The following is an 18,077-nucleotide window of genomic DNA, read 5'->3' on the forward strand; positions in this document are numbered from 1 at the left end:
AGATTTTTATATTTATGTCTTTATTTAGTGGTTTCATTAGTGACAAAGGCTAGTGACCTTTGTTTCATTAGTGACAAAGGCTAAACTTTCTTGGAAAAATGTATTTTATGTAAACCATGTTTGCTATTAATTCATTCAGGGCTAAAATATGTTCATTGTCTTAATAATAATAATAATAATTGCTTACACTTATATAGCGCTTTTCTGGACACTCCACTCAAAGCGCTTTACAGGTAATGGGGACTCCCCTCCACCACCACCAATGTGCAGCATCCACCTGGATGATGCGACGGCAGCCATAGTGCGCCAGAACGCTCACCACACATCAGCTATCAGTGGGGAGGAGAGCAGAGTAATGTATGTCTTCAAATGAAAGAAGGGTTCCTTTCGCCGTGGTTGGGTTGAAATTAGAAGCTTGCCACGCCCGGACTGTTACACCAACGTATTAGCATGTTAAAGCGATTTCATTGAGGAGCCTAGCCTTTCTTAACTAGCACTGTACTTACTGGGTTTTTGAGGGGGGGGAGGTGTCTTTCGCTTTGAAACCAGTTTAATTCGTCACAGCCAGCACTCCTGCAGAGAGGGGGGTTGTACTTGCAATGTATACAGTAGATGGGAAAGCCAGAGCCGACCTCTACGCCACCCACGTGTTATGCTCTTCGTTAATGTCTAAGCCGGAACGCATCATTATATCTCATTTTGTATTTCTTAAAAAAAAAAATCGTTTGCCCAGCCTAACAGTATTGTTGTTATTGTTTTTAACCTGTAAAGCGCTTTGAGGAGCCACCTTTAAAGGCGCCATATACAATAAAGTTCATTATTATTACTATTGTTAATTTGCTGGACAGAGAGGTGAACATTATTACACAGAAGACAAAGAAAGCGATTTACGTTGCATTGTGCATTGTGCTGCTGTAATACAGTTTTAAATAATTAAAAGTCAAAACAGCATCAGCTTTGTTTATGGGTTTTAAATAAAGGCGATTTAAACGCGATTTAAATCAATATAAATGTTTATATTGTTACGCCTAGGTGACTATTCATTGTTATTAAAATGACTTAAATTTGAACATGTTGTGAAATTTAGAAATATAAATTTGTTTGGTGCGAGTGAGGTTTTTTTCCCCCAACAACTTTCCAGAGGAGCTATAAATATTTTAAATAAATACGTACAGTATTGCTCATACGGTCTGCTATTTGAGGTCCAGTTATTTATATGCATACATCTTATTTTATCTCAGCTTTTCAGCTGAGATACACAGATCATACATAAACAATGCAGTAAAAAAATGTCTCATCAAGTATTTAATCATTAGGTATAACAGTAACCTTTAAGCCTCTGAAAACACCACCTTCTACCTTGTGAATACCAGTACCTCCTAATTGTCTAAAGGCTTTATTTAAAAAAATAAAAAAAAAACTGATGTGCTGAAACAGTACAATTAAACACACTCTGCAGAAAAGGGGATGGTTGTTAGGTCAGCTTCAGTTTTACACGTACAGTACACATTTGAGTTCATTAAAATTATGAGGTACCCTGTATCTACAGGACTCAAGAGGCTCTCAGTCATGTCACTTTGCAGTTGATGTCTCCTAGAGGTTCCTAGATTCTTATTGTAAATAAAAGGAACAGCATACAGTGGGACTTTTTCAAAAACAGGGAACAAATTTCAACATCCGACTGCACCGAGCACACAAATATTGGTTCTAGGCTCCCGAATCACCTTTGGTCCCTGGATCATTGCTTTTAACCATTTACACAAGGTTTTTACTGTAAAGCACTTTCACAGCTCAACATAAATGGACTTTCTGGGGCACAGGCTTTAAAGGAGCTTTTTAAAAAAAAACAGACTTTGCCTTTCCTGTATAAGCTATTCTTTTAGCATATGACAAGCATGCCCTTATTATGGCGATATCCTCCTAAACATTGGAGAAATAACTCTAGAAGTTCAATTAAAACAGAAATGCTTCAAATCACTTGGGATACAACAAAAAAGTGGTGTATTATAAAGTGTGTTAAAAATGTAGCTAGTTTGTTTTCATACCTTAGATTATAATAAAACCTCACCACTTAACACCAACAGGTGTTTTCTTGAAGTCTGCTAGCTTCAAAGTTTATGGTTTGGCTTTTGTGTATAATGATAGTGAACTGCATTGGAAATGTAGGAAAGTAAGCATTAATAAGCAGGAAAATTAAACCAAGAAACACCTAAAGTACTGGACTATATTGCAGATAAACTACCGATCTACCTTTTAAGCCTGTACAACCTGCAGAACTCCAGCTTTAATTGATTGGACTCAACAGCCTAAGTTTTAAGGTTATCCTTACAAGTGTGGAAAAGCATGGGCGTAATGTTGCAGCCTTCACTGTCGTTTTAGAAGTGTTTTTTTCCAGCTGTACATTAACATTTCTGTCTTGAGTCTTTCTTAACAATATGGTGTAAACAGTGTCTGGTTTCTACTGTGATCATTATTTCATTACAGAAGTAGCCTTTTGATATTTGCACAGTATTTTTTGTTGCTATGGCTGTTTTCATATTCGTAGTTTTCTTCTGTTAAAACTTAAAATCTCTCGCATTAAATTGGCTACAAATGCAAAAATTCAACCAGATATTCTTACTTGTAAAATGTCTACTGTTGCATTGCAGTTAGTTAATGTAGTTAGGCCATAGTCAGCAATCTAAACTTTATTGTTAAGCTTTAATGATTGATGTTGTACCAGTAACCTTTAGAAATACTATAGTACTTCACAAATGCTTTGTGTGTTTGGAAATCTTTTGAGTAAAAGCCTTATAAAAATAGGTTTAGTTTTTACAGGACATCACAAAGAAATAGGATGGTATAATTCTTATAATTGCTTAGTGATTGTATTTGGAAGATTATGGACTAAACAGACTTCAGGGATACCAGTGGATCATTGTGGTATTTGGAATTATTCCAAAAATCAAGTGACCTCTTTGCTGTAGTATCTTTAGTATTATTTATTTAGTATTAATAAAGAATAGATTTATTAAAGTCGTGCGATGTGTAAGCGGGATATGTAAAATAATGTAAAATAAAGTTTTTTATTATTGTTATAGAGAAACATGATCAGATTTTCCCTGGTTCAGAAAAAAGACGATTAAAATCTGTAATCTTTCCACTTGTATGTCATCGGACATTAACGAGTACAACCCCCCTCTCTGCCGGAGTGCTGGCTGTGACGAATTAAACCGGTTTCACAGGTATTTTCAAAGTAGGAAGTACAGTGTTAACTAGTAGCTAGGCTCCTCAATGAAATCGCTTTAACATGCTAATGCGTTGGTGTAACAGTCCGGGCATGGCAAGCTTCCAATGTCAACTCGACTCGATTGGAAGACAATGAACGTATTTTAGTCCTAAATGAATTAATAGCAAACATGGTTTACACAAAAGACATTTTTCCAAGAAAGTTTATAATAATACGATCTATAGTTGAAATCTGAGCCAAAATATAAAGGAAAAGCATTTTCAGAGAGCAATCACGCTGTGTTTATGTAGAAAAAGCGATTAGGTTTATGAGCAATCTAATTACCTATTCGCTTAAAACGCTATATAAAATAAAGTTTATTTAAAGATGAATGATAAGTGTTGCAGTTTAAATAATTTTCGTAGTAGGGCTTGGACAGATTCCAAGTGCATTTTTGCAATTTACGTTGCATTATCCAATGTGCTGTTGTAATACAGTTTAGAATACAGTAAGGCTAAACTGCATCAGCTTTATTTATGGGTTGCAATTTAAAAAAAGTCAAAAACCACACTCAAAATGCAATTTAGAGCTTTCTGGCAAGAGGAGACACCCAGATTATAATGTAACATGCCACTGTTTGTGCATGAACAAAGTTATACTGCAATTTTCCTTAGATACGCGATTAAAAAAAATAATTTTTTTGAATCCCCGGCGGAACACATTCCATAAGAATCAGCGCTTTTATACAGTATATTGCCTTTAAACACATATATTTAAACACGCGTTTACGATTAAAATCAAAACGCGATTCAAATCAATATAAATGTTTATTTTGTAACACATAGGTGACTATTCATTGTTATTAAAAAGACTTAAATTCGATCATGTTGTGATATTTAGAAATATAAATTTGTTTGGTGCGAGTGAGGTTTTATTTAATCTCTGACCAAGGGAAACATTTCATTTTTTCAAAGAAATATTTGTTAAAAAATAAAGTCATAGTTCCATGGGATTCAATCACAGACCATGTGACATGGGAGTCAGGAAACTAACACACAGCACCACCAGCGCGGTCACATGCTGAGGGCTGAAAAAGCACTACAGAAACATTATCGACAGACAATGTACAGATTTGATAAAGCTATAAAATAATGTAATTAGGCACAGAACAAGTTTACAGCACAGTACAATAATAAATGCTGACCATGACTTTAGAAGCATAAATTACCTTACACTCAATTTAAACACAAGCTGTCTTTAGCCCTCTAAGCTGGTTCATACAGAAATGTAGAGAACCAGGCTCAGAACACACAGCTTCATTAGCGAATACATATGCAGGACAACTAGAGAAGACGTTTTACAGAGGATGGATTTTTAGAAACATCCCATCAGTGACATCACTGAAGTCAACTCCTACTGTAGGTACTGTAACTGTCGTGTGGATAGTTTCACAAGAATCAGACAAAGGTTTAAGCATCACTTGTTCTAGATAAAACTGCAAAAAAAAAAACAACAACCCATAATGTACTTCTTTGCGGCTCTGTTTGCCCAAATCATATATTCACAACGTGAAATTAGAAAATAATATTACGTAACCAAAATCCGCAATATGAAAACAGAACCTGGGTAATTGTTGACAGATGATGTACTCGTAACATTTTTACAAGACGAACTACAACATTTAAAAAATGACTTGTATGTACTTGATATCTCTAATCAATCCACTGCACTGCATTAAAACAAAACGAAAACTAGAACGCCCTGGGCATACCGTTTCGTGCTTCTTATCAGTTGCTCAAAAGTAATTTGACTGTATGAAATGCATAATATAAACCTAGAAACATATACGTGAGCAGTATTTACGTAGTATCGGTGTCAAGACATACCTCTCAAATACTGTAAATCAAGTTAAAAATATCTCAAGACCGATTCTGGTCATAATGAAACCATGTTTCGTGTATGTTTTCTTTAAAGTACCGAGACCAGCCATATACTGTATGTTTATGTTCCAAAATTAATATCGTTTATGGCCTTCACATGCGTTGCAGTATGCTCTTATTCTTTTTATGCTCAGGCACTAAGATTTCCCTTCAGTGGTAAAATTCCATATAAATATTCAATACTTAAACGGGCACAGTATGACATTAAATATACATATACATACTGTATACAGTACAGTTTGCATACGGTAATATGTTTATGTTCCTAAATCAATCTCTTTTATGAGCATGTGAAAGGCATGGTGAATCGATTCTCAAAAATAACTGTACTTTGCATGATTGGAAAAAAAATGCGTGATTGCGAAATGCTGTGGTGTTACTTTTACAAAGACAGTCAATGAAAAAAAGAATGTGGACCAGGGCAATACTTTGAGTTTACAGCTAGTCCAAGGTCATTTATTATTAATACTATTAGTAATATCTTCGTTAAAGACTTTGATGGCTACAGCTCAAACATGAGAGCTTGCGGAAATTCCGGATACTATTATTTTGCTAGCGGTATTTACCGGTAACTCGCGGTAGACTGCGTACAGTGTACCAGAAAATAATGCGGTATCGCCCGCGCATTTTGAATGGCTGCATCTGTACATATCTGTGCTCCAGAAATATGTCATTACACATCTCATCTTAGATAGAGGATTGGGGGGGAAATCTGTCAGTTGTTGTGTTGTTGGAAGGAATTGCTCACATGGGAGAATTGAAATTTATCAGACTGTGTCTCTGTGTTTCTCTGACAAACCAGGTACAGAGCTCCCCAAACCCTGCTGGTGTCAGTTCAATCTCTTTGTGGCCTTTTGCTTGTTTAGTTCCTTCACCAGTGTTTAAACTTCTCATTCAGTATCTAAAAAGTGCGACTGGTACCACAGATGTAGTTTGACTGCAGGAGTGTTTCCAGGATGCTTCACATGTCATGGAAACTGTAGATGACTAGTTTAAGCAATGAGGATTTAGATTTTAAATATTAACTGTATCAGAAGTGTATACTGTATCTAAATACTGTAGTCCTTTCTACCTACAAATAGCTTGCTTTCATGTATTTGTGAGACATTGCGGCCTTCAAACATCTAACAGTTGTCAATCAGTGCAAACTGTATTCACACCTCCACTACACCATTAAAACTCTCACTTTCATTTTTTTGTAAATAAATTTAATCATTGACTACAATGTAATACACTTCAGTATATCAATATAGAGTAAATATACATAAATAGATCAATATACAATACTAAATCTGATACTTATCAGTATATAACCCATAAAATCAGAAATGTGATCTGTGTGTGGATCTGAAGTCTATTTTGTATCATTATTTGTTGACTAAGATGAGCCACTTTGAAAAAAAAGTGTAAGAGAAGGGGAGCCAAAGTACTGAAAGTCAGTGTATTTCTATCTTGCAACAGTGACCTCTACTGGAATTACTGGAAAACTGCATTATATTTTATAATCTAACCTGGTGTTGCCTGATAGGCAGCACTAACCAAAACAATGAGCAAAATATCTATGTAACTATCACATGTCATTGGAATACAACAACATCATTAAATGCCATCAGGTAACATGAACTACATCTGCAGGAAAGCATGAGGTAAACTGAGCCCTCAGGTTTGTTTACAAAAGGAACTCCTTGAATATTCCTGCTATGAAGTTGTGTTTGTTGATAATGAGGCAGAACCAGGTTCCAGCAGACATTTCTTCACAGACCTCAGTGCATACATGTGTTTACAGCACAGCTTGGTTAATTAATTAAGGAAGACACTTTACATTGGCAGCACATGGTTCAGTGCTCTGGGAGTGTTTATAGCCCTGTGAGTTTAACACTTCATGACTGAAAGCTGTCCTTCATGGCAACAGAACACACAGCAACAATGACTTTTATCAGTGTCTTCACATGGACACTTGTTGTCTGTACTCGTGGCGAGTAGCAAATAAATTAATACAAGAAGATTTGTAATTAGCAGAAATGTCATTTTAAATGTTTCAAATGTGAAACTGTTTATAATAAGCATCTGAGGTATATTTTATTATTTATATATAAATATATTATTAATAATACACCAACCCCTTGTTTTACTTGGCACCATCACAAACCTGGAGAAACTATAAAACTCCTGTTATCCCCACAGGGTGAAGGAATGGCTATAAACAATTGTGATCGTTCTCAACCTAAGTGATGTGGATCATATGGCCTAAAAGCATTAAAACTTGAGAAGAAAGAATAATTACATTGCAAATCTTTCCCTCCCTGCACGCTATTCAAATCCCAACAACAACCTTCACCTTGAATTCCCTGTATATTGTCACACAATGGCCCGAGCAAGGCCAAAGTAGGTCTGTCTTTCCAAACTGGCTCCGCTGCAAAAGCACCCAAGCAAACAAGTGCAGTCTATTTACAGTGCTCCCAGTCCCCCAAACCAGAAAACAAAACTAATTATTCAAATAAAGGTATGTTCTCTAGTTCTCTAGTTCTCTAGTTCTCTAGTTCATCAACAACAACCAACAACCTCTTGAGCTGATGAGCCAGCTTAAATAGCTTGTAAGGCCCTCCCCCTCTGGAGCAAACCATTTCTCTACTTGAAAGTGGTTTTCCCCTTTCCATAAATAACCCTTGAGAACTGGGGTTAGGTTTGGCCTTTTGAGGCCACCATAGGCTGACTCACCTTGGAAGAACAGACACAAAACAAACAATAAGTAACATCCATTTTGAGAGCGCTCTCCATTCACACGACAATACTCACTCATACCTGTGTTTAAGTATTTGAATGTATGTGAAATTAGGTATGTTTATGTACATGAATGTGTATGAAGTTAAGTAATAGCAGTTACTAGTCAAGCCCTGAGTGTGCACCCTCAGGAACTTATCCAGCAACCACTCAATGGAAGGTGTATGAATGTTGTATTTTCTGTGCTATCTGTACCCTGTGACAGACTCCTCTGTCACATATATACTATAACAAAACCACTTCATCTGACTGATGTATGAAAGCATGAACTCTACCCTCCAGCAGGTGGAAAGAACAGCCCCTCAGTGTAGCTCCCTCTGCTGTTGACTGGAGGCTGCAAGTCCCTGCTCTCTTCTAGATCATGAGGAGAGCAGGGTTGTAATGATAATGCTCTCCCCACAGTCCCCAGCAGATGGAGATATTGTACAGAGTGAGACATTGTGATCTCTCTTTGGCCCTCAACTACTGGTGTCTCATGTTGCTCAATGTCTTTTACATTCAGTTTAAAAGACAGAATTCAGACAGAAAGCCCCTCTCCCTCATCTTTCAAAACCCTGTGATTAATGAATGATGCAAAACAGAGGAAAACTATCCATCCATTTTAAAACCCTACCTCTGCTCATGGCTAAGCTCACATTGTTCAGTCTGACACAGGATTTATATACACTAGAAGAAAGTGCTTTGCATACCAGAGCCACACTGCTTTAATTAAAAACTACAGAATCTGCTCTTTTCCATTTTCACAAGAAGACAATTTGCATAGAAGAGACACTTTGCATTGGCAGCACATGCTTCAGTGCTCTGGGAGTGTTTATAGCCCTGTGAGTTTAACACTTCATGACTGAGAACTGCTCTTCATGACAACAGAGCCCACAGCAACAATGACTTTCATCACCATCTTCATCTCTGTTCTCTTTCTCTGCATTCAAGGTAAGAATGATATAAAGTAGAAAGATCTTGCGGAAGATACATGGAAACAAATATTGTACTACATATTTCAACAATATTCTAGTGTAACTTTCACTGTTTCTTGTTCTGTGTTGTTCCTTTCAGAGTCCAGTGGACAGGTTACTGTGACTCAGACTCCATCAGTGAGATCTGTTCTCCCAGGACAGACAGTCACTGTGAGCTGTAAGACCAGCAGTCCAGTATACAGTGGCTCAGCAGGTGAAGATATGGCCTGGTGTCATCAAAAATCTGAAGGAGCTCCTAGACTTCTAATTTCTTGTAAATAAAATAAACTCGGGGACCCCAAGTCGATTCAGTGGCAGTGGATCTGGGACTGACTTCACTCTGACCATCACCAGAATCGAGGCTGAAGATGCAGGAGATTATTACTGTCAGAGTTACCACAGTGGTTATGTGTTCACACAGTGTTACACAGCCGTACAAAAACCTCCCTCAGCAGGACTGTGCAGTGACTGTACTGCTGCAGCTGGGACCTACTGCAGGTGCTGAGAGTGAAGACAATGAAATAGGACTCTGAATTTCATGAATGACATATCTGTAGTAAAATGGAGTTCCATGAATAGACACAGTGGCTCCAGCTATATTCATACCCCAGATAAAACAGGAACAAACAATATCATATGACGGAAATCTTTATATTTAAGATATAATAGCTTCCTTTAAACTATTCTATAAATACAATACTCTAATACTAATAGCACTAAACAAAATAAAAGCCATGACTTTGATTAATAATTGATTATTAATCAAGCACAAGGGTCACATTTGTTCACACCTCAAGCTCAGGTTCATTGTCATATGGACCTGAGTACAATGGAATGCTTACTTGCCTGTTTCCTCCCATAACAAATGGCATAACAGATGACAACATATATTGCTAGAGACAGGAGCATAACGGTGTAGTGTGCTCTCTGAAGGCACCAGTTCTGTAGGGTTTGGGCATTTACTGGGACAATTATTAATTGTAGCAGTAAATCACAAAATTGATTCTTTTGATGGCTTTAGAATCCAACCATGCGATATAACTCAAACAACGCACACACACAGGTACTAATACACGAGGATACATTTATTAATACATAGAATATGCATGTAAACCTAACAGATCTTATCGAGAGGGTTATCAGAATACAAATGGTATATATTCAGTCAGTTACAAAGTGTTACACATATCAAGAGGACATACGTTCAGTATATCATTCATTAAGACCGTTTCGTAAATGAACTTGGTTATAACTTCTACATTAGATACTCAAAACAGGTACATAACTCTTAGGAATTAGATTGATATCAACTGGTTGGGATAACAATTGAATTCTCGAGCTGTAATGCATTGAAGTTGAATACTCATCCAATCTCTTGGGATTCAGATCTCCTGCGGGCACAAAGAAACAGTTGCAGGCTTGTTGCTGTCCAATCCGCGCTCTCTGGCTAGGTGCCAGGCTGTGCTGTGCAGTTTGCGACGGTGCGCTGCTGATGCTCACTGTTGGCTTTAACTAGCACAGTTTATGCACAGGAGAAAAGATGACTGTGGGTCCCAGCAAGTCAGGAAGAGGACCGGTTCGTTCCTGATGAAGAGCTAGTTCTGAATAGTGATTCAGCTGTCCACAGTTCTGACCTGTTCACGAGGCCTGCTGCTGGTGCTCACCTCGGGTGGATCCTCTGGTTACTCTCTGGCAACCTCCGCTCTAGACTCTTAGAACAAAGGAAATTTCTGGCACTCAGACACACTGGCCGTTCCGTGGTTGTCCGGGCTGAGTCTCAGGATGGTCAGGAGGCGCGCTGCGAGAATGTCCTGCCCTTGGGAGCCTTCTGCTCCTGGGCCGTCCTGCCCTGGAATTCCCCTTTGAATTCCCTTTAGAAAAGTCCACAGAATTCCACTGAATCTCCTACAGGCTCTCTGTGTTGCCTGTTTTTACCTTTAACTTCAGCTCGTTGATTGGCTGAAAGTTGATTGGGATTGGCACTCCCTAGACAGATAGGCGCCAATGGATGACCATTGATCATGATAGCCAGGTTTAGCTAAGTGCATCCCCCTTTGGGAGCTGTCCCTTATCAAAGGAAACCTTAAATCAGCCTGCATGAATAGTTTCTCTGTGGCTGCACCACAGAGATGAACAAAGAAATGGGGCCTCATTTGGGAAAGCCCAGAAACACTTAATTCTGCCTTATTAATAAGCCTCGCCGCTACAATGGCATGTGTGCCAACAGCATAATGGTAAGAAACTATAATAAAACTAAAAAAATAAAACTGGTTGGCAGGAATATGCATGCGATTAATCCAGATACAATAGCAGTAGTATAAAGTAGAAGTATAACAGCTGTAGTGTTCACTAGCATTCAGACAGCAGCAGAGTGCAAAAGCCCAGCAGAGGCAGTATTGTGAGTTCAGTGCAGAAACAGTGGGATGTGAGTGGGGGGCTGGTTAATTAAGAGCTGGAGTTTAGGAGTCTAATGGCTGTGGCAAAGACTTCTTTTAAATACTATAAATACCATTTCTTCCATTTTAAAATAAAATCAAACAAAATTAAATCAACAATAACGTTCCACTGTGAAATTACAATAAACATGTCCAAGAATATATAGAGAAACATCTAGAAGCCTTCAACAGGTTACAGTTTCCCTGCGGTATAAAAAGGAGGCAACACACAGAAAACACTCAGCTGCAGATGGTATTATCCCAGTGAAGAGCAGAGAGCTCCTTCAACACTGCAGGGAGATGGTAATTAACCCCACAAGGCTGGCTATAAAAATATCTACTTGTGACAGTTCTCAACCTAAATGCCCGTGGATCATTTTTTAATTATTTTCAGAATCCAGTGGACAGGTAACTGTGACTCAGACTCCATTAATGAGATCAGTTCTCTAAGGAGAGGCAGTCACTGTGAGCTGTAAGACCAGTCCTGCAGTGTATAATAACTACAACCTAGCCTGGTACCAACAGAAACCTGGGGAAGCTCCTAAACTCCTGATCTATTATGCAACTACCCGTCAGACTGGGATCCCAGAGCGTTTCAGTGGCAGTGGATCTGCGACTGACTTCACTCTGACCATCACAGGAGTCCAGGCTGAAGATGCAGCAGATTATTACTGTCAGAGTTTCCACTACATCAACGGTAAATATCTGTTCACACAGTGTTACAAAGCCGTACAAAAACCTCCCTCAGCAGGACTGCACAGTGACTGCACTGCTGCAGCTGGGACCTACTGAGATGAAAACAGATGAACAGAACACAGTTTACTGTATGAAGCAATTGAACTGAGACAAAAGCTGAACTTAATTAATGATATAAGTTAAGATATAACTTTATTTTCTATCCAAAAGGGTGGAAATTTGTCTTTGGCATCACCATACAAAACTAAAAAAACATAAAATCTATGTACATTAAATACAAACATGCAAAATTATGTATTGTATACAGTACACACATCTTGCTCTGCCAATACTACACTACGATTATGTGACCATTGAGGTTCTGTGCAGGCCTGTGCCCTTGCCGCTCCACCCCACCGGTTCATCCCGCAACACTTGGGCACGAACCTGGGTTTCGGGTGTAACGTAACAGGGAACCAGCCAAGTGAGCTAAAGGAGACCTCCCCAACCCAGCCACCTGAGGTCCCTGCTACATGCAGGGAGGGCGATGACGTCACTGTGCTGAAACCAGCTCCGCTACCATCACACATATTCCCATACAGGAAGCAGTCACTGAGCTGTGTTTAATATACTGACTCCTCAGGAAACAGTGGATTTCTTGTAGACGTTTTTCTTGGCTTTCTAAACCACCTCCCTGCAGGCAGTTCTTGGAAACAGGAATGAAGAGGTTGGATTGGGTCATCAAAGATAAGCTGAGCTTTCTTATCAACTGCAATGGAATACAGCCATAACTAGGCTGTGATACTGTGTTTCAGATCTCACTTGTGCTTCACTTGTTTCCTCCCATCTCTGACCCAGACAGTTTCTACCTTGTCTGAATCCTCTCCCGTGCTACAGACCTTCTCACTTCACCTGACTATACTCCTTTTGTGTGTGTACATTGATTCTTTTCCTTCAAATCCTGTTTGCATGACCACAGTATGGCCACAGGACTGTTTCTCTGGCTGCTGAATGTCTCCCACCTGCTTGCAGATTACTGCCTGTTCTCCTGTCTGCCCTCCTGCTCACTCGTCTGCCTGCCTGCATGTAGGATTCATCACCAACCCAGACCACTGTGCTCCTTTCAGCTCAGTTATTACACAGGATGCAGGTTTGGACAGGTCTGTACTGGATTTGCACTGTGGGATACTGTAATTGTATCCATTCGTCTTGACAGAGTTAATGAACCACACTTATCAAGTCTCTCCATCACTTTTCTATGGGATTCAAATCTGGGCTTTGACTGGGACTGGAACACTCAAGGACTCTCAGTCTGTTCTTGTCAAACCTCTTCAGTGAGGTTTTGGCCTTGTGCTTCGGATCATTATTCACAAAGAAGAGTGAATTTTTTTCCCATTGTTTCGATTAGTGAGTCAAATATTTTTTCCTGTAGGATTTGCTAGTACTTTGTGTCATTCATTATATCACATGTACTGTATCAGCAGCCTTGGGCCCAACAGTGTCTGCTGGGCTGAACTCCAGGTTTTTAAAGGTGTAAAAAATCTACAACAGAGTGAGAAAAGAGAAATGAAGGTTCAAAACCAAATAACACGAGGGCAGGGAAAACAACACTGGATTTGTTACTGCCTGAGCTTGGGAAAACCTCCGTAAAACAGAGAAGATTTGGGGTTTATCTGCAAAATCCCTTCTATTCATGATACCTCAAGGAAGATCAGTTACTGCTGTATACAGTGTATGCTGTATGAATTGCTGTGTTTTATGCAAAAGGCTAAGTGGTTACTCCGGAATGACAATTTTATTGATTAAGTAAACACTTTGATAAGTTGTGTCCAGTTCAGAAATGTGCAATAAATATCTTTCTTAAATATCACCAAAATGTTTGGCTAAACGTGACCCTGAACCTAAGCAAGGCCAGTCCTGGTCAGGACTGCAATGGCAAATCAATAATATGATTGTGTTTCTGTGAGTGGTGCTTGAAGAGCAGCAGTTTGCAGACCTTCCTCTGTATCAGGAATTCAGCTGCTGCCCTGTAGGAGGTGCTGTTCTATTAATAGGGCTGCAGATGCAGGAGATTATTACTGTCAGCAGAAATATACAGTAGCTACCCTCTCACACAGTGATACACGTCTGTACAAAAACCTCCCTCAGCTCTACAGGAGCTCATCAACAAGAACCACTGAGGACTGAGAGTTAGAACAGCTGCAGAGCTGCTATATCTCTAAACAGACTATGTTTGTACATCATGTATAAATAGTTCAAGTAGGTACGTAGCTGCATCATCTGGGTTGGCCTGCAAAGGCAAAAAGTAAAGGTGGTCTCCCCGAAGAAGACTACACAGCTGAAACGTAGTGTTTCTTTTCTTCTCTTTTCAGCATGGAATAAACCTTTACTTGATCATGTATACAGTAAATCTTGTGTAATAAACACACAGAAAGGATCTGTAGATGTATTTAAGTATTAAGCTTAATAGACTACGAAACTCAAAATGACAAATCAAACAAACTATTAGCATTATAGCTAATTATGCTATTAGCATTATAATCAAACAAAATATTTCAATATTTTTGCATAACTATATATCTATATTTATCTTGTGACTTGTATTGTTTATGTAGAATAGAAAGCAATATACTCTACTGTATATCTATAGACAGATCAGAGAAGTTACTGTGAGACACTGGGGATCTGGATGTTTTCCATTGAGACGTGTTGATCAAATAGAACCTCAAGAAGAAACACTGACTGCAGTTATTAACATTGACCACAAGAGGGAGACAGAACAGGGCATTGCTGTCTTTGTTGTAAAAGCACTATGATTTCATCATTGAAACTGTCTCGTGAAGGATTCTAATAAATAAATCTAATAAATAAATAAAAAAATAAAAAAATAAAATTAAATTTATACCATATATAATAAATCTTGTTTTTCTCTTTATAAATTTGGAGAAGTGTTTAAGTCATGGTTATACAAGAAAATTACTCTTTTAAAAAAAGAAAACTCAATAATTTGCTGTCAGTTCACGTCTTGAACACCAGTCCATACTTAATGAATGTGCATTATGTACATGATGTATCTGGGTTATTCATATTGAAGAGTGAGGTCTGTTCCCCAGAAAACCTATTCTAATCTGCACATTTCTAATCTTCACTATCCTCTTGGCTTCTTCATGGAATCACTGCTTCCTGGAGACACAGGGACTGCTATAGTAGTCTTACTGCATAGAACCAACTACCTACATGCATAATGTATAAAAGCAAATGTTTCACACACAGCCTGAAGAAGAAAAATAATTTTCTGGCTAAAACATACTGTATAGAGAACATTGAACTTCAATGCTGAACTTGAAAAACAATGGTGATTGTCCTGTTTAGATTTCAAACAAAGTAGAGGGGTGGAGAATATCTATCTGTCTCTGTTAAGTATTGTGAGCTTGTTTTGTTTTTTGTATAGAATTTCATTCTTTTTCTTGTGTGAAACCAAAGCAATTACCTTCCTGGTAAAAATCACTGGGACTTTAATCATTTAATGCCACCAGAGAACAGCGAGACAAATACCACAATAACTGTGGAAAATTACCAAAGTAACTGTGCAATGACAGTGCCTACAAACTACCGATAGCTTTGCTGGCACTGTGGGTTTAATGCTCCTGACAGTATGCAAAACTGCATAACGCTCACAGACTAACTTTCCCCTGGAGTTTATTCAAAATGAAATGTTACATTTTGTGCCTCATGTAAACACAGTTTTAACCATGAAGACTGTAGTGTGCTCTCACGAGGCACCAGTTCTGTAGGGGTTTGGGCATTTACTGGGACAATTATTAATTGTAGCAGTAAGTCACAAAATTATTCTTTTAATGGCTTTAGAATCCAACCTTGCGGTATAACTCAAACAATGCACACACATAGGTACTAATACACAAGAATACATTTATTAATACATAAAATATGCATAAAATATGCATAAACCTAACAGATCTTATCGAGAGGGTTATCAGAATACAAAAGGTATATATTCAATCAGTCACAAAGAGTTACATATATCAAGAGGACATACGTTCAGTATATCATTCATTTAGACCATTTCGTAAATGAACTTGGTTATAACTTCTACATTAGATACTCAAAACAAGTACATAACTCTTAGGAATTAAATTGATTTCAACTGGTTGGGATAACAATTGAATTCTCGAGCAGTAATGCAGTGAAGTTGAATACTCATCCAATCTTTGGGGATTCAGATCTCCTGCGGGCACAAAGAAACAGTTGCAGGCTTGTTGCTGTCCAATCCGCGCTCTCTGGCTCCGTGCCAGGCTGTGCTGTTCAGCTTGTGACGGTGCGCTGCTGATGCTCACTGACCGGCTAGTTAGTGTTGGCTTTAACTAGCGAAGTTGTGCTCAGGAGAGTGACTGTGGGTCCCTGCAGGTCAGGAAGAGGACCGGTTCGTTCCTGATGAAGCGCTAGTTCTGAATAGTGATTCAGCTGTCTACAGTTCCGACCTGTTCACGAGGCTTGCTGCTGATGCTAACCTCGGGTGGATCCTTTGGTTACTCGTGGCAACCTCCGCTCTCGACTCTTAGAACAAAGGAAAGTTCTGGCACTCGGACACACTGGCCGTTCCGTGGTTGTCCGGGCTGAGTCTAAGGATGGTCAGGAGGCGCGCTGCGAAAATGTCCTGCCCTTGGGAGCCTTTCTGCTCCTGGGCCGTCCTGCCCTGGAATTCTTCTCGCACCCCTGGAATTCTCCTTAGAGATTCTCCTACAGGCTCTCTGTGTTGCCTGTTTTTACATGGAGGAACTTCAGCTCGTTCATTGGCTGAAAGTTCCATGGGCATCAGAGTCCCACGTGGGTTACTCGGCCCTACCAGTCCCTGATTGGTTGATCAAGGTGAGATATGAGTCACTTACTCCTGACACTTAGGAATGCAGTCCAGATGTCCATCTGGCACTCCCTAGACAGATAGGCGCCAATGGATGACCATTGATCATGATAGCCAGGCTTAGCTAAGTGCATCCCCGTCTGGGAGCTGTCCCTTATCAAAAGAAACCTTAAATCAGCCTGCATGAATAGTTTCTCTGTAGCTGCACCACAGAGATGAAGTGAGAGATGGGGCCTCACTGGCAAAGGAGCAGAAAACTTAATTCCTGTATTTTAATAAGCCTTGCTGCTACAAAGACTTATCTTCAAACAAGAACAAGTGTGCCCTGGAATGGATTTTACTGTTTAGAACTGAAAGTCAGATAATGGTGATGTAGGTATTGTATAACAACTGTGCTAACTTGTGATTACATAAAGTACCAGAGAATGTGCGATCTCATAATTACGATATATCTGGAAGACTTCTGTCAGTGTCTTCTGAAGAACACCTCTCATTTCTCTGGGTACAGTTGGAGTACCCGGAGGTTTATTTATTACACTATCTGAAGAATACTTGAAATGCTTTGAGGCAGATTGTCTACTTCTTCTTTAGTGAAAACCCAAGTGAAGCAGTCATTTAGTTATTTCCCCTTCTTCATCTAGAAGTTTACCAGCATTGTTGGAACACACTTTAGTGTGTATTCTCAAGATTATTTTGTTGTTAAATGACTGAAATAACTTTTATTTTTGGTTTTAGTCTCCATTTCCATTTTCATTTTTATCTCTATTGTGGCCTTTCAGATATCCCTTTAAACCTGTATTTGCAGTTCATTGCACTCCATTGCTATAACTGGGTCCCATTATTACTAAATGATTTTATAAATGATTTCTCTGTTAAACTGTGTCTCATTCCTACAAAGTCTGCTTTGTTCCCAAAAGGCTCTGTAACCTCTGTTTAAGAAAACACACATTAATTATGTTTACCATTGCGATTTCTGTTGTTGATCTTTCTTGCTGATCTCTACAGTTGCTTACATACTCTCTGGCTATAATTATCAGATCTTCAGTTCTTCCTTCTCTTCTGGCAGTATTTGCACATCTTCTCGTTCAGCTGCTCCACTTCCTACTGCAGTTTCCATTCTTATTAACTGAGCAACCAGTCAGCTCCTGCTCAGCGGCGCCATTGCCTGTCTTACCCCAGAGCGTCACTGCTCTGCCACCTGCCCTT

General features: G+C 39.0%; 1 protein-coding gene and 1 gene segment (V, D, J or C); one reads left to right on the forward strand and one right to left on the reverse strand.

Moving 5' to 3' along the window:
• The window catches only part of LOC148646745 (NACHT, LRR and PYD domains-containing protein 3-like), a 2,700,574-nt gene that overhangs the window by 392,208 nt on the left and 2,290,289 nt on the right, over nucleotides 1-18,077 (reverse strand). The gene's annotated exons all lie outside the window — the stretch shown is intronic.
• On the forward strand, nucleotides 8,725-12,257 carry LOC148646753 (immunoglobulin kappa variable 3-15-like). The segment is given in 3 exon segments: nucleotides 8,725-8,859; nucleotides 8,983-9,096; nucleotides 11,808-12,257. Coding segments are annotated over 3 exon segments (489 nt in total).

Source organism: Lepisosteus platostomus, chromosome 16, assembly GCF_059453375.1.
Source record: "Lepisosteus platostomus isolate fLepPlt1 chromosome 16, fLepPlt1.hap1, whole genome shotgun sequence".
In the NCBI taxonomy this organism is placed as follows: Eukaryota; Metazoa; Chordata; class Actinopteri; order Semionotiformes; family Lepisosteidae; genus Lepisosteus; species Lepisosteus platostomus.